The sequence below is a fragment of the Rattus rattus genome, chromosome 1 (genome assembly GCF_011064425.1).
Source record: "Rattus rattus isolate New Zealand chromosome 1, Rrattus_CSIRO_v1, whole genome shotgun sequence".
Taxonomy (NCBI): Eukaryota; Metazoa; Chordata; class Mammalia; order Rodentia; family Muridae; genus Rattus; species Rattus rattus.
The window spans coordinates 254,303,436-254,326,567 of NC_046154.1; the positions used below are offsets into that span (position 1 = coordinate 254,303,436).

The 23,132-nt window shown below is 46.4% G+C and overlaps 1 protein-coding gene across 1 annotated transcript; it reads left to right on the plus strand.

Moving 5' to 3' along the window:
• Positions 1 to 2,407: 2,407 nt before the first annotated feature.
• Nup50 (nucleoporin 50) lies at positions 2,408 to 21,540 on the plus strand. Its single transcript, XM_032918955.1, has 8 exons — positions 2,408 to 2,677; positions 5,985 to 6,063; positions 8,052 to 8,135; positions 12,539 to 12,725; positions 13,844 to 14,500; positions 16,046 to 16,127; positions 16,916 to 17,034; positions 18,238 to 21,540. The coding sequence occupies exons 2-8, from the start codon at positions 5,995 to 5,997 to the stop codon at positions 18,438 to 18,440; spliced, it is 1,401 nt and encodes a 466-aa protein (XP_032774846.1). The 5' UTR covers positions 2,408 to 2,677; positions 5,985 to 5,994; the 3' UTR covers positions 18,441 to 21,540.
• Positions 21,541 to 23,132: the final 1,592 nt, after the last annotated feature.

The following is a 23,132-nucleotide window of genomic DNA, read 5'->3' on the forward strand; positions in this document are numbered from 1 at the left end:
CATATTTCAGCTAAGCAAGGTTAGTACATTTAGAGACTATGGAACTATGGCCTCTGATGAATTGGTCTTTTTCATTTAGGCAAGTGGTAGTACTGTTCGCTGAATTTTATGGCCTGAATGGCACTGCCATCAATGGAGTCCGTTGTGTTAAGGTCTGGGATCCTGTTATAGAGTGTTGTGTTTGAATTCTGAGAATTGAACCTGGATCCTCTGAAGGAACAAATGCTTTTAACACTGAGCCATCTCTCCTGCCTGCTCAAGGCTCTTCTATTAAGTGACACAGTACTCACATATGTATTTTACTTACAGGTTTTCCTGTTGGAGAGGCCTTTAACTTGCAGCTTCTTTTTTTTTTCCCCCCGGAGCTGGGGACCGAACCCAGGGCCTTGCGCTTGCTAGGCAAGCGCACTACCACTGAGCTAAATCCCCAACCCCCTTAACTTGCAATCCTGTCCCAGTTCCTAGGTTACTAAAACTGCCTATAACCTGAAAGAATGCAGGCAGGTTTCACACTGACATCTCACTCCAGTGAATCCAGCTTCAGCTAGGTTTTTGTTCCTCAATACTGAGTAGTGGAATCACAGGTGTGGGTTACTTTCAGTTTACTTAGTTTTTGTTTTGCAGTACTAGGGCTTTAGGGCCTCACTGGTGCTAGGCAAATACCTCTGAACTACATCCCTAATCCTTTCTGAGTTTTATTTGGTTGTGGTTTTTTTTTTTTTTTTTTTTTTTTTTTTTTTGGTTCTTTTTTTCGGAGCTGGGGACCGAACCCAGGGCCTTGTGCTTCCTAGGCAAGCGCTCTACCACTGAGCTAAATCCCCAACCCGTTTTTTTTTTTTTATTCAGGGTCTCAATATGTGGTGCTGGCTGTCCTGGAACTACAGAGATCAAGCCAGCCTGGAATTCAGAGATCTGCCTCTTACTCTCAAGTACTGGGACTATGCACAGCCATTTTTGTATTTTGTGTTTGAAAGAAGGTCTAAGTTGCTCAGGCATGCTCAGCACCATTTTATCTGAGGCCCAGATAGGCCTTAAAATTTTGATCCTCCTGCCTCAACTGTCTGAATAGCTATGATTGTAGGTCTGGTCTGTATTAATGAGAGAGAATCTTCTTGTTACTCTGGCTGGCCTGGGTTGATCCTCTTGCCTCAGCCTTCCAGTAACTGTGACTTTAGTTGGAAATCCCCATGACCTGACTGATTTCAGATACTTAAATTATCTCTGGAGTATATTACCAAATATGATGTTAGTTAGTTGAAATGTGTAGAGAAGGACAAGAAAAATATCTGCACGTTTAACACAATTTTTCAGAATACACTTAATTGGCAGTCAGTTGAATTCAGAACAAATGAATTAAATGCAATCCGGTTTTTTTTTTTTCACTCTGCTGGATCTGGGGACTGAATTTAGGGCTCTCCATGTGCTAGGCAAGTAGTCTATCACTGTGCCAGCCAGCCTCCTTTTGTAGTTCTTGTCGATTGACAGATAAAACACCCTGAAAATAAGGGATTTGATTTCTCCTTGGAACCCTTTTTCCCCTTTCCCAAGAGTTAGGAACTATTGCTCTAGAAATGCTAGTTTCTCTGAGAGCAGTTTCTAGATGGTTAAAGATGGGTCTGACATTCTGATTCACAATCAGAAGAATGTGAACCCAACCGGAATCCCTCTGTTCGGTTTAACAACTGAACCGCTTGATAATGCTGTAGTCAGCCAAAAGCACAAAAAACACGAGTCCTGATCCAGGACGCAGGTGGTTCATCCCGCAGTGAAGAATCCCTCCGGGGACTTCATCTCCTGTGGGCCCTAACTGGCCGTGCAGCCTTGGACAAATTTAATTCACCTTTACAGCTCCCAACGAGGAAATCTGTGGACGTCTATCACAAGGCAGCAATTGGTTCGGATGACTCTTGGGTCCGTCCCTCAGGGCTCACCAGCCCCATATCGGGAAGAGTCACCATAAGCTTCCAAGCCGCAGGCTGAGATCCACCCTCCCTAAGGCCCATCCACGTGAGAATCACGTTGCACACGCCTCGTGCTCCCCCAGATTCACGGCCTGCCTCCTCAGCCACCCACCACACCATCGGAGTCCTCCAAAGTCACTGACCACAACTCCTCCCGCCAGTGTCTCAGCAGCGATTGGCGCGCGAACTTCCTCAAACCCGGATGGCGGTCGACACGTGACCAACGTGCTTAACCCGCGCAGACAGTGGCGTTGGCTCCAGGCCCGCAGCCCGCACTCCCTTTCGCGCACGCGCGAGATCCGACGTTCCTCCCAGCAACTGTTTCCAGGGCGGGCTTGCGCATGCGTCGCGTGACACCCAGCAGCCCGCAGGAAGAGGTCCGGGCGGGTGAACTCCGACGCGCTTGCGCAGTAGCTGGATGAGGGCGTTGCTTGCCTCCTCCCTTTTTTTTCTCCGATTGGTTCTGAGGGGTATATTCGAGTTGCAAAATGGCGGCCCCGAGCGCTCTCTTCAGCGTTCAGTAGCAGCTTCAGGCTGAGCGGATGTCTCTTCTCCTCAGTTTCGGACTCAGAGACACGCGGCTCCCGACTCCTGCTGATCACGAAATCCTTGAAGGCGCTCAACGCACCAGAATCTCCCAGCGGGCGCGACCGCCGCCTCGGCCCTGCTCTCCGCGGCGCCGGAACTCAGCGTGATCTGCGGCGGCCGTCTAGGAGGTGAGGACCCGGCAGGCCGGGAGGGCGGGGCGGCGGCGGCGGTCTTGGCGACGCGGCGGGCTGTTTGTGAAGCCAGGCCGGACCAGGCCTGCCGGGCGAGCCGCCTGGCCACTGGAGGGCTCGGCTAGGCGCGGGCCTCGACCCCGGCGGAGGTAGGCGAAGGCGGCGGCAGGGCCTCCATGGTTGGCCTTCATCTCTCACTTGTCTCCCGACTGGGCCCGGTGCATGCACTCACGGTGTTCCCAGGCCGTTGGTCACCAAGTTTTGAAGTTTGGGCTTTCCGGGGCGTTATAGTGACCTCGATCGGCTCCTAGTGTTTTCGTGTGAAATTCATCTCTGACAGCAGGGTTGTACCTGGTGCGCACATTACGCGAAGCGGCCGTTCGTGAATAATGTATTTTCCCCCACTGGCAACTTCCTAGCTTCATATCTTTAAAGCATTTCATGGAGCCATTTTACCCACAGACGCAGACATTTGGCAAACTCTTCCGGGCAGCTGGTGTAACTCATATGTTATGGGAATTAAATTTCCCGGTAACACATTGGTAGAAGGTTTCTCTAGCACGTACAAGACCCTGGATCCTGTCCCCACAGCTCTAAAAGAAAAAAATAAAAGAAAAATTTTTTCCTTTCAAAAGAGGAAAATTAACTATGGAATGTGGAATAAGGTGTTTGATGTTCTTTTCTTTTAAGTGTGTATCTCCTATGCTGTCCTTAAACTTGTCCTGTGGCTTAGATTGGCCTCAAACTGTCATCCTGCCTCAGCCTCACTTTGCCATCACCCAGGTTGGTGAAATGTGTTTTAAAAGTTTAGCCTGTAGTTCGAGTTACTTTGTTTTCCCACTCTACAACTTCTGAGTATGGGGGTTAAAAAAATATATATATATATATATATGTTATTATTTTGACAAGACACTTCTCTGTTTTAGCCACTGTTCTAGGCGATGCCTTCTTTAAGTTTTCATAGCACTCCCTCTGCCCCACACATAATCATTCACCAAACTCATTTGCCCAGGATCTCTCAGCTTGTCCTGGAAGCTAGCACTAGTATCTTGTATTTTCTCAAATAAGTAATGGCTCAGACGACTGATTCAACAACAGATTGTCATCTATGAGCCAGATATGTTTGGAAAATTTTGGAGTCATCACGAAACAGAACCAAAATCCCTGCCCTCTGGTTTATCTGAGTAGGTGCGAAATGGCAGTTAGTCTATCAGGTACAGTCTGCCGGGTACTCTTTAGTTTCAAGTCTAAGCTGGATGTTAAAATTTCACAAGGTACCATTTGGTTTTCCACCGTTCCTTTTGTCCACATCTTAAAACAGTACATCTAACCAGGTCACTGCTCGCCTCTTTTGCCCTCTGGTGGTGATGTTAGGTAATGATTAGAAAAGTTTCCCTAGCGATCCAGAGACCTTACCTGTGAACAGTTCTGTAAAGAATGCTATTTCTGATAATATTAATTTTGCAGCGTTTCAGGGAGGAGTTATAAAGAGAGGGTTCCCAGTTACTGGTATTTATTAAAATTCATGCTATATATTTTAGAATCTTCAATTTAAAAATCATTCTGTAATAAAAAAAATGCCTATAAGAGAAAAATGTAAAAGGTTGGGATGTATCAATATCAAAAGCTGGGCACAACACACACGCACACTCACTCACAAACTCACTCTCTCTATCTATCTATCTCTCTCTCTGTCTCTCTCTGTCTCTCTGTCTGTCTCTCACTCTCTCACTCCCCACACTCCCACCCACCCCGCACATCAGATTTTGCAGGGCTTTGGAATTTACTGGTTTGAAACTTACTCTATAGTTGCTAATCTGCTGTGGAGCATTAAGTTTTGGGTAAGTTTGTAGCTAGTGACTGTTCCAGGCCTACTCTGGTGGGATGCTGTGCTGAGGGTAAATGAACGGAGAAAGAATCAGGAAGGAGCACCTACTGCCAGCCTGGGCAAGTACCCCTGCTGCTTCAGCCACTCTGAAGAAACCAAACAGTGCTTAGAACCAAGCCCCCAGAGCTTGTGTGGGTTAATTTTTTCCCCTGTGTGTATGTATAATTCCAACAGGGATGTGAGCAGCCTGTGAGTGCTAGGTACTGAACTTGGGTCCTCTGCAAGAGTAATATGTGCTCCTAACTGCTGGGCTCTCTTCCCAGCCCCTGTTATTTCTAGTTCTGAAAAGCAAACATTTTTTCTGGAGTAGCTCAGGTTGTCCTAGAACTTATTCTGTAGACTAGCCTGGCCTCAAACTCACAGAGATCCACCTACCTCTACCTCCTGAGTCCTGGGACTAAAGGTGTGTGCCACTTTGCCTGGCCCTTGTTGTTACTACTGTTGTTGCTGCTGCTGTTGCTGTTGTTCTGTGTGTTTGCACACCTGTGGAAGCCAGAAAAGTTAGTTAGATGCCCCTAGAGTTGAAGTTACAGGTATTTGTGAGCTGCTGTTGGGTACTTGGAATCAAACATGAACTCTACAAGAGCAGTGCACTCTTACTGCCAAGCCATCTCACCAGCCTTGATGCTGTATATCTGAAGCAGATGCTACCACATCCATAGCCTTTAAAATGTCTTAAGTAATGTAAGGAATGTCTTAGCTTTGTACAATATGCAAATCAGGACAATTAAATGCTAATTGGGAGACATTTCTATTAATTGTAGCCTTAAGCAAACTACTTGTGTTGCGAAAGTGTTTCTGAGGCATTATTAAAATCCTTACCCAAGAATAAACTCATGAATCATCTTTAACTTTTAAATATTAAGAATGTTTACATTGACTTAAGGTCTTTATGTACATACAGTATGCTACTTAAATACTATAGATTTTGAGAGATCAATATATATTTGATTTAGTTTTCTGGATGGAGTTGGCTTTCTGTTCAGAAAGAGTGCTAGTGTCCCTAAGGTGTCTTTGCCTGCTCCTTGAGTTCTGCATTGAGGATTTGATACTGGAGGCCCATGGCCCATTGTAAAGTTCTCACTGAAGCACTTTTCATTAGCATCAGGAGCATGCCTACCAGATTTTATGCTGGACTAGCATTTTTTAATTACTTGTAATAAAAATTTTTAATTAGAAAAGTAAAATTAACTTCCCCAAACTTCATATTTTCATGGATTTCTTACTGTGTTTCCTTCCCTTGGAGCCAAATCCTCTAACCAAGTCTCATTTGCTTAAAACATGTTAATTGCTTTCTCTTAAACGTCTCTGTTTTATGGTTTTATTACACAATAAATGAAAACCGCAGCAAAAATTTATTTGTAACAGTTATGGTGTAGAAAAGCAAACATCTTATTTTTGTTTCCTGTAATCTAGGTTCACAAAAATGGCGAAGAGAGTTGCGGAGAAGGAATTAACAGATAGGAATTGGGATGAAGAAGATGAAGTTGAAGAGGTACAGAGCAGTTCCCTTTGTGGTTTCTTGCTGTGTCTAAGTTCATGTTACTTTCTTGGTGAAGAATATGGTAGAACTTTAAAACCTTCAAGAGGGGGTTGGGGATTTAGCCCTGGGTTCGGTCCCCAGCTCCGAAAAAAAGAAAAAAAAAATCTTCAAGAAAACATAGTGGGAGAGGCGATGGTTCCTCGTGAGCTGTGGGTGTTTGCTGTAGAAATGTGTTCTTTGTGAGTGAGTATTGCTGTTCTATTAGTGCAAGTTTGTGATGAGTCTGTAGAAGCAAGAGTCACACACAGCATCCTCTACTGTGCTTTGAATGTCTAGTCATGACTAGAGTTCCTGGGCTATGGTTTCTCACCTTGGCCTACTCTCTATAGTTCCTTACTACAGTGCTTCTCCTGACCTACTGTTACCTGATGCTAAATCTGTGCCTGGCAATCACAGTGATTTAATAGAATTTACACTATTAATAGAAATAGTAGTTTCTTTGCCATCAAAATTAAAGTTGTCTTCTGTCAGGAAATCTTTGCATATCTAGGTCTCTCTTTTTTTTTTTTCCTTTAATTTCTTTTATTTATATGAGTACACCATAGGTGTCTCCAAACACACCAGAAGAGGGCATCAGATCCCATTACAGATGGTTGTGACTCACCATTTGGTTGCTGGGAATTGAACTCAGGACCTCTGGAAGAGCAGTCAGTGGTCTTAACTGCTGAGCCATCTCTGCAGCCCCATATCTAGGTCTCTTGAGTGAGTTGATACTCCTAGGCGAGTTCAGTAGGCAGATCCCCAGCAAAGCTGACTCCAGCTCTGTAGCACACAGCTGGTGCAAAGGGAAGAAGGAATCAAGGAGTAAAGTGTTTTGCAGCTTTATTCGTAGGCTGGTGTCTTCCTTTTTTGGTACTGATAGATATGCTGATATGTTTGGGGAGACAAACCACTGATGTGATAATGTGTTTACAGAACCTCTAGCCAACTTGTTCTTTAACTGAATCTTTAGTTATGGCTTTTTTTTCCTACCTTGGTCTTAAACACAGTCCTGGAGTAGAGTAAGATCTAGACTACCATATAGTGGTTCACTTTGTTACTGAAGTATCCAGGAGTGAAAGAACTTGGGCAGGTTCTACTGAGACAACTATGGAAGTTTGTTACGTGTAAGTGTAGCCAGATGGTCCTTGCTCTGGGGATGAGGATCCTTTTAATGTTAACATGATCTGAAATACCTGTAGATAAGAGGCCTTTAGTTTTGTTTTTGAGATGTCTCACTTTATAATCCAGCTGCCTCAGCTTCCTGTGTACAGGTGCTGTGGGTGGGAGCTGGCACTTCTGGCCCGGTGAGAATTTTGTTCAGTTCTAGCCCTGCAGGTGAGGGAGTAGATGAAGTGAAACACAGACCTTCCACAAACAGTGATTAGGTGAGTATGATTAGCACACTCAGCACACTGTGGAAGAGCTCGGGTGATGAGGGGCTTGTGTGGCCTAGCCATCTGGCCTTTTGGACAGTGGGCAAGGTGGGCTGGTCTGCTCTTCAGAACAGTGAGTGAAGGCCATGGCTCAGTGGTGGAGCTCATGCATGTACAACAGGAATTCTACAAAAGAAAAATGTGGATGCTATCCACAGCAACTTAATTTTTTTGAAAGCTGTGGTAGTAAGACGCTTGGTTTCAGAGACTGTGTCTAAGATATTTGAGGATGCCAGCTATGAGTATTTTTTTGTACCAAGATCTAGCGGTGTTCATCTTTTCAGAAATTGCGTATTCTTATCTCTGGGTTGGAACTTGGATTTGTAGATTCCGGAAAACACGTTACTTGCCTGACTTGATTGGAATCTATAGAAACAGGTAGATGATATATGTGAGATGTTTCTTAATGTGTTAAGTCAACTCTTTTAAGATCGAATACAAGATAAATTTGTTCTAGTGTTCGTGTTTAGCATTTAATCTTCCTTTGGCCTTACCTTTTTGCTGTCTTCATTTGTCTCTTTGCAGATGGGAACATTCTCAGTGGCCAGTGAGGAAGTCATGAAGAACAGAGCCGTGAAGAAGGCAAAGCGTAGGAATGTTGGCTTTGAAGTGAGTGCCTCCTGCAGCTGTGATGTCTCACTGACATGGTTTTCCAGTCCCAGAGCACGTATGCAGCAAATGCTCTCCCCATGCACCTTTTCTAAAAATATGTGTATGCATAGAAGCTTGTGTGCCTACTGTGCGCACTTGGAGGTCAGAACAACTTTCCAGCATCTGGTCCCTGGGAGTGAAGTTTCAGGTCATCTGACTTGGTGACACATTACAGAAGTGAAGTTGGTTTGCTCAGATTATTTGTACTGTGTACAGAGAAACAATTGTATAGCCGACATGTTCTTAGGAGACTCCATGTAATACCCTGGGTGCATTCAGAGTGCACTGTCTAGTGTAAGTTCACATTTATGTCTGCCTTAGAGGAGCACTTCCTGTGCAGCCTTGATCTCCCTGGAACCATGCTGCTGGGAACAGTGGGCAGGAGTGGGTCTGCAGTAAGAAGATGGCCGTACTTCATGATTGGCTAGGTGGATGGGAAGCTGTCTCGTCCGATGGCTCCTTTCACTGAGAGTGGGAGAATAGAGGAGACCAATTAAATGACTCTGGTTGGAGTCCTATGACAGCTGCTTGTACTTCTCTGGAAGGCAGAACAGAAATGAGCACAGGCAGGAGTAGACGCAGATCTGGGAATCGACAGCGTGATATGGGGTTGAAGCTGTGGGCATAGATGAGAGGAGCCATGTGATGTGTGCGCATGGCTGTGACAGGAGGGGATCTAGCTGTTCAGTAAGTGAAGGCCCGTGACAAAGTAGCAGATCTGGCCAGTAGGCTCATGTGGCCCAGGATAGCACAGCCCAGCACAAAATTGTAAATTTATTTAAAACGAAAGGTTTCGTGTGTGATGGGGAGGCTGACTTGTGTGGTTTTCGGGTGAAGTTTGTAGATGCAACACTCATGCTGTCATGTCAAAACATTGGGTGGGCCTGGGTGTACATCTTGAGCTAAAACTTGAGTGAGTAGAAGGGCAAAAGCAGGTCAGTGCCCATGGGCCAGGAAAGGGGTTTTAAATATAGAACAGTTAAAATTCACATTGAGGGGGTTGGGGATTTAGCTCAGTGGTAGAGCACTTGCCTAGGAAGCGCAAGGCCTGGGATCGGTCCCCAGCTCCGAAAAAAAGAACCAAAAAAAAAAAAAAAAAAATTCACATTGAGGTTTAGCATTGTGTTTTAATCAGAACTTATATTAGAAAACCTAAATGTCATACCATCTACCTAAATAAAGAAACAGGCTTTTCTCAAATACTGTAGGAAATAGATCTAGGCAATAGAAATAATGTGGATGTGTCAAGCCAGGCATAGTAGCACATGCACTGGGAGGCAGAGGCAGGCTGATCTGAGTTCAAGGCCAGCATGATCTACATAGTGAGACTGTCTGAGGAGGACAAAACGGATGTATCACATTCCCTCTAAAATTTAGCTAGATAGTTTACCATCAGCAGTTTCTAAAGTAGCAATAAATACTACATAATTTTTAAATCCAGTGCGGAATCAAAAGGCCCTGAAGAGCTCTATACAGTTTCATAGCTTGTCTGTAATTCATCTGGTATGTTTTTGGTTTTTGTTTTGACACAGGGTCTCACTTTGTAGCTCTAGCTGTCCTATACTCACTAGGTGTGGTACAGGCTGGCCTCAAACTCAGAGATCCACTTGCCTCTGCCCTTCAAGTGCTGGGATTAAAGGCAGCTACCTCTGCTTGGAAAACTGTTTAACTGTGCAAAACATCCATCTACTTGGGCTTAATGCTTTTGCTATTTTTGTTTTGTGGGGCCACGGTTCAAGACAGGGTTTCTTTGTGTAGTCCTGGCTGTTCTTAAACTTACTCCATTGGACTTGAACTCAGAGATCCACCAGCCTATTTTACATTTTTTTTTTAAAGATTTAATTTGTATTTATGTGTGTATGTACCTACCCACAGAGACCAGGAGAGGGTCTCAGAACTCTGAGCTCAGTTTACAGCTGTGAGCTGCCTGACAGGAGCGGTGGGGGTCATGCTTAGGTCCTCTGGGAGAGCAACAAGTGCTCGTAACCACGTGCTGCTCTCCAGCCCCTACTTTCAGGTTTTAGATTTTGATCAGAAACTCTAGGGGCTGGGAGGTTGTCGTTCAGTTGGCAGAGTGTATGAGTAGAATCTAGTTGGGTGTGGTGGTATATGCTTGTAAACCCAGAGTTCAGTAGGTGGAGGCAGAAGGCTCAGCAGTTCAGTGTCATAGCAAGTGGGAAGCCAGCCTGATAACTGATACTCTGTCATAAACAGAAGCATCAGAATTAAAAGTATTAAGATTTTTCATTCCTCCTTATTTTATTGCTATAAATATAAACATTTGAAAATCTGTAGGTGTGATTAAAACTGTTTTTGAAAACTAACATTAAGGCTAACTGGTATGCTTTACTTAGGGTGTCTGCTACACCATGAGATAAAGTAACTTACTTACTTCAGCTTGCAGTTGTCCATCGTGGAGGGAGGGAAGGGCAGGAACTCTGGCAGGAACTGAAGCAGAAGGCATGCTTACTGTCATGATCCTCACAGTTCCCTCGGCATGCTGTGCTCCACACCTGGGGTGATGCTGCCACATGGATCATTAATCAAGAAAATGAACCACTACTTGCCTACAGGAGGCATTTTCTTCATTGAGGTTCCTCTTTCCAGATGACTGTAGCTTGTGTCAAATTGACAAAAGAACAAAAACCAGGACATGAGCTATGTAGGAAATGAAGAGGGATTAGCTTTGTGTGTGTGTGTGTGTGTGTGTGTGTGTGTGTGTGTGTGTGTGTGTGTGTGTACGTACATGTGTGTGTGATTATTGTTCATTATTTTGGGAACTCTACTTTGGAGTTAGTATAGCTGGTACATTAAAAAATGTACACCTGTGTATTATAGACTGTCATGTTTGTGCCTGCTAGCTTTAATGCAGACTTCCAACTCTACAAGTGCTCTGATCAATATGCATGAGTCCCCTAAAGTTTTTTTTTTTTTTTTTTTTTTTTTTTTTGGTTCTTTTTTTCAGAGCTGGGGACCGAACCCAGGGCCTTGCGCTTCCTAGGCAAGCGCTCTACCACTGAGCTAAATCCCCAACCCGGAGTCCCCTAAAGTTTATGTTACAAAAATATTACATATTGTGTGTGTGCTTGCTTGTATGTGTGGACACACGATGGGCACATGTGTTTGTGTGTGTAATGGTCTGCAGCTGACATGTGTCTTCCTTGATCTCTATTCACATTATTTATTGAGGCTGGACTCTTGCTGAACCTTGAGTTCCATGATCCAAATTTCAGTCCTCCTGCTTGCATGGTAAGCACTTTATCCACTGAGCTGAGTCCTTAGCCCTGACATCTTTAATATAATAAAACGCTGAAAAGAATGTAAACATTAAAACTAAGTAGACATGGTTGGGTTTTCCTGCCTAGCTGTTTACATAGGAACATTAATTCTGGGGAAAGTGGTGGAGCTTTATTGGCCTAACCACTCCCTTAGAAGATGGCAAGTTAAACTTTTAGGGTGCACGCGCATGTTCCTGCACTGCATGAAGGCCAGGGGATTGCAGTTGTTGTCCTGCTCTGTGCACCATGTTCCATTCAAACAGTTTCTCTTTGAATGGGGGATTCTGACTCAGGTCCTCATGTTTGCACAGCAGGCACTCTTATCCAAGGAGCATCTCCCCAGCCTCAGAAAAGTTACATGGTCAGTCAGCGGAGTCCTTTCTCCACAGTACTCTAGACTCTCATGAGGAATATGAGTGCTTCACAGCATCTCTGCTGACTGAGTAGACTAGCCAAGGGAGGAGCTTGCTAAAGACAGGGATAAGGAAGCAGCAAGGAAAGAAAAACAGACTGCACTAGATTGCGTTATTGATGGGATGGCTAGAACATGCAGCATGGTCTCCTTGGAGTTCTGTACGCTAAGAACAGCTTGAAAGCCCAAAATTCTTAACTGTGCTTCTCTTTTGTCTTGAGACAGGGTTGAGACAGGATTTCTCTGTCCTAGAATTCACATTGTAGACCAGGCTGGCCTGGTCTTAGGGATCTGCCTGCCTCCCAAGGGCTGGGATGAAGGCTTGAGCCACCATGCTAAGCTAAATATTTTTAATTTGTTTGATTTCATGTTTCTGAAGCTTCTTTAGGCAAATGTCCTTTGGAAAGGTGCATAAGGCTTTTTGTACTGGAATATTTTCAGTTATTCTGAAACTCGGTAGTAGGCACATGGATTTGCTGTGTTTGCTTTAGTGCCATCTTTTCTGGCTGTTTGAGGAAGGAAGGCAGCTGTGACATAGCTGTCCTTAGAGGCACCTTCTTTTCCTCTCCTGCCTGGGCTATGCTAGTAGCTTCTCTGTCCAGTGTCAGCCATGCCTGAGCACTGCTGGCCCTGGGGTCTGCTTGCCTGAGTGTGCTTTCTTTGTGTTTCAGTCTGATAGCGGAGGAGCCTTTAAAGGTTTCAAAGGGTTGGTTGTGCCTTCTGGAGGAGGAGGGTTTTCTGGATTTGGTGTTGGCTCTGGAGGGAAGCCTCTGGAAGGACTGACAAATGGAAACAGCACAGACAGTGCCACGCCCTTCTCCAGTGCAAAGACAGCGGCCGAGCCCAAGGCAGCCTTTGGTGAGTAGTCCTCCCTCTCCAGCCCTCTCTGAAATTGATGCTGAAAGAGAACTTTGCTACCTGATTGTTATATTTTTCTCTCTTTGACAGTGTCTTGCAATGTAGCCCAGGCTGGCCTTGAACTCAGTCTTCCTCTTCCAGCCTTCTCAACACTGGGATTATAGGTGTGGGCTACCAGACCCAGCTGGTGAGATGTTTCTAGCATTGTGTCCTTGGATGTGCGGGTGAAAGGGTGGGACTTGGGGCGATGCATGGAGTGAGTGGGTTGCAGAGCGCACCTCTGCATCTGACACAGCAATTGTATTCTCAGCTCTGCCATTGACAGCTGTGTGACTTCAGTGTCAAGTTCATGACCTCCAGATCCCAGAATTGACTCTTGGCAAGGAAGCACTTTGTAGACTCAGTGTGCCTTCCTGGTTCATCACACCAAGGGCTCTCAGTGCACCTCCCACCACAATGTCCATTGGAAACTGGGGTGATGCTGTCTTTGAAGACAGTTTCCCTGATCTACATTTGAACAGGAAATACTGAACACCTAATCCTGTTCTGGATTAATTAATCGGGAACTTTGGGAATTCGCATAGAGAACCGAATCCTAGAAACGATCCTATTGCCTAGATTGCGTTTTGCTATTCTCAAAGTGTACGTTGTATGGTGGTTGTTGGTTTGAGATAGCTCTCACATAGCTATAGGAGCTCAAAAAGGCCTCTAGCTGTGTAGAGGGAGGATCTTTGAACTCCTGATTCTCTTGATTCTGGCTTCACGTGCCAGATGACCTCACGCACCACCCACTGGCCTGTTTACTAAGCAGAGTTTTCCAAGTACCTTGGTACCCATTTGCTAGATACTCATTTCCTCAGCGTTAGTGTATGGACACCAGCTTGGTGACAGGAAGTGCAGAGCATGATGGTACAAGTGTGGAAACACAGCTGTAACTGAGCCTGGGGGTGGGCACTGTTGTCAGCTTAGGCAGCCAGAGTAGAACAGCAGGCTCCAGCTCAGCTGAGACTATGTAGCAAGACCTGTAGAGACACATTAAAAACAAAAACAAATCAATCCTTAGATGATTTATGTAATCAAACCAGCTTTTAACGTACTTGAACATTAACTTCTTACAGGTTCTTTTGCTGTGAATGGCCCTACTACTTTGGATAAAAAGATCTCCAGCCCTAAATGCAATAGCAGCAATCAGCCGCCCTCCTCCGGCCCAGCCTCCAGTACTTCCTGCACTGGGAATACCTATCATAAGCAGTTGGCTGGCTTGAACTGCTCTGTCCGGGATTGGATAGTGAAGCATGTTAACACAAACCCACTTTGTGACCTGACGCCCATTTTTAAAGACTACGAGAGATACTTAGCGACGATCGAGAAGCAACTGGAGAATGGAGGTAGCAGCAGCTCTGAGAGCCAGACAGACAGGGCGACGGCTGGAATGGAGCCTCCTTCCCTTTTTGGTTCAACAAAACTTCAGCAAGATTCACCATTTTCATTTCATGGCAACAAAGTGGAGGACACATCTGAAAAGTTGGAGTTTACAGCAGAAAAGAAATCGGACGCAGCACAAGGAGCAACAAGTGCCTCGTTTAATTTTGGCAAGAAAATTGAGAGCTCAGTTTTGGGCTCTTTAAGCTCTGGCTCCCTAACTGGGTTTTCATTCTCTCCTGGAAACTCTAGTTTATTTGGTAAAGATGCTGCCCAGAGTAAAGCAGCCTCTTCACCGTTTTCTGCTAAAGCATCCGAGAGTCAAACAGGAGGCAGCAGCAGTGAGTGCAGAGGTAAATACAAAGCACTGTCTGGACCTGTCAGTGTGGCAGTAGGCACACTCGACGAGTTTCCTTTGAGCTGTTGGTACAGCAGTACTCGTGCGTGTCCTGTATAACACTTCAGGACCGGTTCCATCCAGCAAAGCTTTCTAAAATGATGGGTGTGCTGTTAGCACGTGTACTGTCCGGTGCAGCGGCCCCTCGCTGTGCCTGCACAATTGCATTCTTGCACTGTGACGAGGGTGCTGAGGGATTAGATTTCTACTTTGAAGGACAGGTTGTTTTGTTTTTATTTTTCTCTGTAGTTCTGGCTGTCCTAGAATTTGCTATGTAGTCCAGGCTGCCCTTGAATACCAAGCACCACTGCTCTTTTGCCTGAACTCTTCAGCTGCCAGTGTCCAATCGGAGCCCTTTAATTTCTCCTCTGCCTCTAAGTAAGAAGAGTATCCTGAACTATAGGCAGCTTATATCATGCCCTAGTGCTGCAGTCTGCACTATCAGATCCTGTTGCGATCTTGTGATAACCACACCTTAACATCAGAAAGACTTGGAACTTGTTCAAACAGCAAGTTTCTGGCCTTCCAGGATCTCCTTCTCCAGTCCTGAGTGCCTCAGTTAAGTAATCCTGCCAGGGCATCCTGGTACCTCATGCTGGACCTTAGTTCAGTCTTTCTGTTGCTGTGTTCTTTTGCTTTTTTTGAGACAGGGTTTCTCTGTGTAGCTCTGGTTGACCTGGTGCTCATCTGTAGACCATGCTGTCCTAGAGATCTGCCTGCTTCTGCCTCCCACGTGCCCCACCACACCCAGCTCTTAGTTTGGGTCTTTGATCCAAGTCTGGCAGGTTTACACAGCTGTCTTTTCTCTTTGAGGGGATCCTTCCTGTTTGTCAGCCTTATCTCTGCTCCTCACTGTGGCTGAGGCTCTCCTGGGCGAATGTGCCCTTCCTGCTGCTCTCAGTGAGGCAGGTCCTGTAGCACCAGATCCTTGACCCTTAGACAGTTCAGACAACTCTTTGGAGCAATTTTTCTGACCAGTTTGACCTTTAAGAACGTATTTTTGCTCTTTTGGTCATTGTTGATGCTGCTTATCCCTGGGCACAGCATGCTCTGGACACAGGAACACTGGCAGGGGTGGTATTGGGTGTCTTCTCCACTGGGCAACCCAAGTGTGGATCATTTTGTACTTAGTATGTTTTGGTGAATGCCGTAAGCAAGGACGCCTTTCATTCTTGGGCTTTGGACAAGTTATTTTAGGATAGAGGGAAAAGTGAGCAAGTGAAGATGCGTTCCTCCAGGCCGGACCACCTGACTTTGATGCTGGGAACCCACGGGGTAGAAGGAAAGAACCAAATCCCACAGTTGTCCTCTGACTTCCACAGTACACATTTGTGTGCACACACTCAGGCTAAATAAATATTCACAAAATAAACCCAGCCGGCCCTTCCCCTAGAACAGTAAGGAGCTCGAAGTCGCACTTGCTAGCTTACATGGAGGTCGGGCTGGTGTTCAGGATGACGGGGAGCACGTGTCTTCTGACTCTGAGTTGTTTCTCTGCCAGATGGTGAAGAAGAGGAGAGTGACGAGCCACCCAAGGTGGTGGTGACTGAAGTGAAGGAAGAGGATGCTTTCTACTCCAAAAAGTGAGTGGGCTGTGGGGACTGCAGGCCTTGCTGAGCCAAGCAGACTGAGAGCTGCAGCAGCAGGAGTGACTGCTCTACTTGGTTCGCTGGTCGGTTTGGTTTTTCGAGACAGGGTTTCTCTGTGTAGCCCTCAGTTATCCTGGAACTCACGCTGTAGATCAGGCTGGCCTTGAACTCACAGACCCACCTGCCTCCACTCCCCGAGTGCTGGCAGGGTTTTCCTAATAACCTAAGGGTCTGCCTGTAATGTACAGGCTTGGAGAATAGCGTACTACTTTATCCATAGCTACACCCTACTCCAGATTGATCTCTGGGTCTTAGGGGATCAAAATTGAAGGCCTGAAGGGAATTTGAAAAAATAAAAAGTGAGGGGGGTGACGGCAGGGTGGAGAGATTCAGGGCAGTCTTACGGTTCCGTGCCCAATGTGCAGAGCCACTCTGCTGTGCCACATGCCACAGCACAGGGCACATGAGAGCAGGCAGTGGGAAGGGGGTAGGTTGAGATGTTGACTGACTGAGGAAAAATGGTCTTGGGTTTTACAGGGGGTTTGTGGGGGACTGTGATTGCCCTCACTAGCAACGTGCTTGCCTAACATTGCCCAGCATTACAAAGAAAGTTAAGGGTAGGAAGGTAAATTCTAGAATATCTCACTAGATTATCTTACTGTTTTGTTTAGTTTCACCCAGATGTCAGTCCAGTAAAGAAGGTTTATCCTCTTTACCCACTACAGTTGTGGTTGGCAAACTGACTTGTTGAATGCCTAATCGTGTCTATTGTTTTCCCACAGATGTAAACTATTTTACAAGAAAGACAATGAATTTAAAGAGAAGGGTGTGGGGACCCTGCATTTAAAACCCACAGCAACTCAGAAGACCCAGCTCTTGGTGCGGGCAGACACCAACCTAGGTGGGTGCAGAGGTCACGGTGCCCTGTGTAGTGAGCCTTATCCTGGCACTGCAGTTCTTTGTAGGTTGGAGCTCAATAATAGGGGTTTGTTAGCTAGTTTGTTTGTTTTATGAGCAATCATGAGGCCAGACTCATCTTCTGTTCCTGATATGGACTTGGTTTTGAGTATTGGGAGCACGATGCAGGTGTGGTGTTAGAAGCTCTGATGAGAAGTACTGCAAAGGGTTTTGTTTCCCATGGTGGAGAGGGTGGGTGTGCATGTGGTTGCTTTATTGAGCACAGAGTAGGTTTCTGTTTGAAGGGATCTTTGTGGAGGGGAGGGCTGGGTTGTGTAGGCCCAAGAATGTCATGTCTCATTCCTCAGCTGCTCTCTCTACCTTTAGTTTTGGACCAAGGTCTCAGTAACCTGAAGCTCATTGATCAGTTTGGTGGCCTGGCCAGTGAGTTTGAGGAATCCACCTGGTTGTGCCATAGCCCACATTCCCACCCTCCCCACCTCTCTGGGGTGGGACCACAGGACTGGGCTGCTCTCCGCAGCTTCTTACATGGGTTCTGAGGATCTGAAGTCGGGTCCTTGTGCTTGGATGCTTAGCAAAGAGGCGCTCTTCCCAGCCTTAGGGATGCTTTTCATAGAGCAAGAACACTCCCTTCACCGCACCAGCTGTCTGTCCCTTACAGCAACTCAATAAAGAGTAGCTTGAGTGCAGTGAGCCTATAGCATGTAGTCAGTAGTGTGAGGCTCTGCCAGGCAACACCAAAACACTCCCGGGGTTCTCTTTCCTGTGACTCGGCCAGCTGACTATGGCAGTGTCATTCTGATGTCACTAGCCTGGTATGCCCTGCTGGTGAGGAGCTCTTGTTTCATCCTTAAGTCCCATGAAATGGTGAAGATTTGGGTGTCCTCTTCACATGCAGTTACAAGGTTGTAAGCACCAGAAGCTGGACAAGGCTCCGCCTCAGATTTTGGATGCGTGCAGAAAGAGAGGTGGGAAGCACCCTCCTTTGGTGCCTGGCAACCTCCAGCTCCCCAGCTTACCACACTCCCAATACAAGAAATGGAGGCCTTTATGGCAGTAACTTTTAACACATTAAGAAGTTGCTTCAGGATTGAATCTTAGCGTCTTATAGAATCCTACAGTTTCGGTATATATTTTCTATTTATTTGATATGTTTTGATGAATATCTTCGTTTGTTTACTCAAAGGCAACATTCTGCTGAATGTTCTGATCCCACCCAATATGCCGTGCACCCGGACAGGGAAGAACAATGTCCTTATCGTCTGTGTCCCCAACCCCCCACTTGATGAGAAGCAGCCCACTCTCCCGGTCACCATGCTGATTCGGGTGAAGACGAGCGAGGATGCCGATGAGTTGCACAAGATTTTACTGCAGAAAAAGGACGTCTGAGCACTGAGGCTGACCAGGGCATGTCACCATGTTGCTGCTTCCCTTTGCCCCTAAACTTAGTCACATTCTTTCCTCTTTCTACTGTGACATTCTGAGAACTTCTAGGTAACTTGAAACTTTTGTGAGGAAGATTAAGGCCAATAAATCCTTTCAGTGTGTCGAAGCTCTTCTCCCTTCCTAAGAACTAAGCAAAATACATTGGAGTGAAAAGTTTGGGAAGATTTTTTAATGTCGATTCATTGAGGAAACTAACCTAAGTGATTCTTCCGGCCTGTAATCAGGGTACCAGTTAGCTCTCCAAAGCCTCCCTCAGCCGGCCACGGGTGCCACTCTCTTCCTGCCCTGGGAGACTGAATGGCAGTGTCCACAGAGTTCCAGAAGACACCGCCTGCTCCCCTCCTGTGGGCTTGTTTGGTCCGTGACTAGCACTCCTGCCAGATACCACACCGGCACACTGTGACCGCGCTTGTTCTGTTTCCTTCTGAGCGGAACTGTGGGTCCTGGGAATCTCTGTCCTTAGCCTGTTTTTGACAGGTGCTGGCCTTTGACCTGGGGCTGCTTGACTGAACCAGGCACTGCCTTTCCATGGGAAGAGAGGGCAGGTAGTGGCTTGTGGGAGCTGGCGAGGTATAGACTGGGTTTTGTCGTTTATCCATGAGGTGCTCTTACTTGCTTACCTCCCTAGTTAACATGGATGGGGGCTGTCAGGAATAATGGATTTTATTAAAAGCACAAATTTGGTAGCATTTTTTAAATATCATTTCTATACCACAAACAAGCCTTTATTTTAAAAGAAAAAAGTGAAATTGTGCTGAAAAGGGTTGTATGCTCATGGCCGTTTGTGCCCTGGGGACCTGGTGGGCACAGTCTGAATGGAGCCCTCTCAGGAGCGTGTGCTCATGAGAAGGAAGAGTGTGGGAGTGGAGACGGCTCATTCGGCCTGTGACTTCAGACAGCAGCATGTTCTTCAGCGTCTGAAAAGCCCAATTTCATTTTTACCTTTTTATGGATGAGGTATTCTTGAGTCTGCCCACTTGGAAGAGAGCCATGGTTCTACACGCCATTCATGCCACTTCAGAGCGGTGAGGTGACCGATACTAGCATTCTCTCAAGACCAGACATCAGTTAAATGCAAGGTTTGTTGACGAGCTGGTCATGGTTCCCTCCTAACCCCAGTGCTGGAAAGCTGAGGCAGGAAGCCCATGCGAGTTCACAACAGCCTGAGCTACGTAGTAGGACCCCTCCCCCCATAAAATAAAATAAAAGTTTGACTGTCTAAAGTCCCATTTTCATTTCTCATAAAACCATTTGACACTAAGGGCCAGATCTTGTCTGAGGGCTCAGGGTCAGTACCCAGGGGCGCACACTTGTGTGCTCACACTTGTGTGCTCACGCTTGTGTGTTCTGACCTGGGCAAACAGTCACAAGAACTGGATGGCACAGTTGCTGTCTTAAAGCTGCAATGCCAGGGTGGGAAGAAACCTGGTTAACTTTTGTTTTCACTGGGCCTTAGTCTCGCTATGTGACCCTGGCTAGCCTTGAACTCACATCTACCTGCCTTGGCCTCCTGAGCCCAAAGCTGCTTGCCTGTTGTTGAGGTGGGTGACAGCGCTCTGCTGAGCGTTTTGGCGTGTGTCTGCTCATGCCTGTCTGCTGCTTGGGCTGCGGACCTAGGGAGGTGCTGTGCGTTTGTTTGCCTTTAGCATGGAGAATTGGTTCCTAGCAAGCAAGCTGCTGCGTCTGTTATCACAGGCCTGGCCTGTTCACATTGGGTCTGCCCAGCTTCCCAAAGATGAAATGAGGGATGCATTTCAGAACAGTGCTGTGCAGCCACGTGCCTGTGGAGCTGACAGGCGTCAGACTCACGGGCACTGTCAGGAACTTGTCTCTGTGGTGGCGATGCTCTGTGAGCATCTGCCCATGCCTTGAATATCTACCAAAAGAATAAAAGCAAAAAAGGTCGTGACCGGATTGCCTTCTGAAGCTCTCCAGCCAGTTTTAATTGTAAATTAGTGAGTGTGGCTTTCTTTTTCTAACATTCCCAGCAGAGTTTGCTGCTAAAGACTTACCACTTTTGGAAACAAGAATTACAGGGGAGGTATGTGGTGTGGCTGTAACTCAGTGTCTTGTCTTCATGCTCTAGGAGCTTGCTCAGTGCATCTGACCTGAGTGTGGGAGTCACTGTAAAGTCTGCGTGTCACAGGGAGGCCCCTGGAGGGCTCTCTGTTCTTCCTCCACTGTGTTTGTAGCTGGTTCCAACCCCTGGCTTATACTTCATTTATGTTTTAACATGTTAGGAACTTGCCTGTTGTGTGTTTAATAAGAACTGAGTTGTTTGTCTCCAGTTTGAAAATCTAAAGTGTCTTTACCTGAAGGAAGTGTGTTCTCTGTGGTCAGGTGCATCTAGCAGATGCTAAGCCTGGGCCTTCCCACACTGTGTCTCACACTTCGCACATTCCCAGCCCTGCCCTGTCCTCCTCAGACAGCCACACTGTACAGGCTGTGGCGGTGTCAATGGCAGGTCTGACTGTTGGTGGGCTGATTTTCTGTTTTTCCATTTCAGCTCTAAATTCTATTTTTTACATGCTGTGTGCCAAAAATACCTCCTATGGCATAGAGGGGAAATTCTACCTTGTTGTCAGGGAAAGCCCTTTTCCCTACCCTTTGAAGGTTAAGGCTGTTCTTGCCAGCTTGTTCATTATGTTACTATTTCTGAAGATGAGAAACAGCCCCTTGAGGCTGCAGAGTACCCACTTAGAGCACTGGAGTGGGGGGTTAAGGAAACGACCTGTTCTGTCACTTGTAGGTGAGGTTGGGAGTTCTTCAGGGCATCTTTCTAGCCCCGTGCTCTGTACACGGCCAGAGGGCTCTCCAGAAGCAATCACAAGACAGGACTGTCTTTCAGATTTGTAAGGGGGACGTAAGACTTCTTAGCCATCACATGGAATAATCTGCTTTCTACTTTGAACAGGAACTTGTCTATAGCTGAAATACTTGAATTGTCAGGCAGTGTAATCTCAGTGTGTGTTAGCTTTTGAATGAGCCTGTAAGGAAGTGTATCAATCCATGAAATGTGAATAAATGGAAAGTTTAAAAACCAGCTTTGGATACTGTTCTGTTCCTGTGATATTCCCGGCAGGTCAATGGGAGAAGCAGCACACAGTAGTGTGCAGAGATGGATCTAAAGTGGGGACTGACCAGCCGACTGTGGGGTGTGGGGTGAGCTGCTTGAAGCTTGGCCCATGGCTGCCTGCATTGGATTACACTCAGGTGTAGAGCTTTGTTCTAGGCAGTCAGTCCTCCAGCCTCAGACAGATAACAGCTGGGGAGGGTTAGCTTCTCCTGCAGAAGTAAGTTCTTTATACCAAGTTCTAGTCCATTCAGTGATACACTGGAGTTGTGTTCAGATTCTGAAGTTCATTATCTGAGTTGTAAGGTGTTCTCCTGGTTAGGGAAAAAAAGACAAAAGGCTGTCCCCAGCGTTCTGAACTGTGAGATTCTTAAGTTATAGGTGCTTGCTGAAGAGCAAGATTGTCCCTGAGCCATTAGGGAGACAGACTGATCTGGTGTGGACTCCCAGGGTAACCCTGGGGCTCCCAGTACCAGAGGTTCGTACAAACCAGAACTGACAGCTTTTGGGGCCCCCACCCTAAGCCCCCTGAACTAAAACCTCAGGCCCAGTCTTTATTTGATATAGTGGTTTTTGTATAGTCACACTACTAGCCATCATATGTGAACAGATGACCCGATGACCCGTCACACAGCCCCAATGGCTGGCAGGCTCCCTCCCTGTGACTCCCAGATACAGTCACGCCCTTTAGTGCATCCTCAGAGGAAATAGCAGTGACCACTTTCCCAGGAACTGTGCCAACCTCTGCACATGACCTTGTCGAATCTCACTGTCACCGAACCTGAAGGGATGTAGTGGGTTTACCTTCCCTTTGAAGATCCCAGGCTCTGACAAACTGGGATGACATGGCTTGTTGGGGGACCAGAGCCACATGGCCCTTTCCCTCATCCCCACTGAATCACTCAACTACATTGGTTTCTGAACTTGGCTTGTTTTTTGAGGAAAATTGTTTATTCAAAATATAATCAAAGTTCACCAGAAACAATGGTTATTTCAAACTGAGCAACCTAATTGCTTTATTAAAGTCAGATTCCAAAATGAAAGCGCCATCCACATAGAGGAGAAAAGTTTTGATGGCCCATTGGCTTACATGAGGCTGTAGGAGGCAAGTGGGTGACACTGTTAAGAACAGGAACCTTTCCTTTATGGCCCATCCCCAAAGCAAGCGTTTCCTTCCTCATTCTTCCCAGCCCTCTGTCCCTTTAACAAGCACAAAGCCTGATGTCTCCAGCTGACATGGGTATGTACAGTGAGCTACAGGAGTTATTTTACATTGCTCTCTTCTACGTGTGTTCTGGAAGGTTTTCCTTTCCGGGGAACATTGTCTTCCAGGCTGACAGCGACTCCTGAAAGGTATGAATGAATCAGGATAAAAGACCTGAGAGCAGAACTGCCTTCCCACAGCAGCTGGGAAACAGAAGGCCAGCACTGTAGCCAGCTTCCAGGACAGAGGCTTCAGGCCACTTGAAAGGGCTACCCAGTGGTTGATGTGGATAGCAAGGGGACATGGTTTACCTGCCAAGCCACTGCCTCCTCCCACCTCCTTGTAGTTGGAGGTGCCA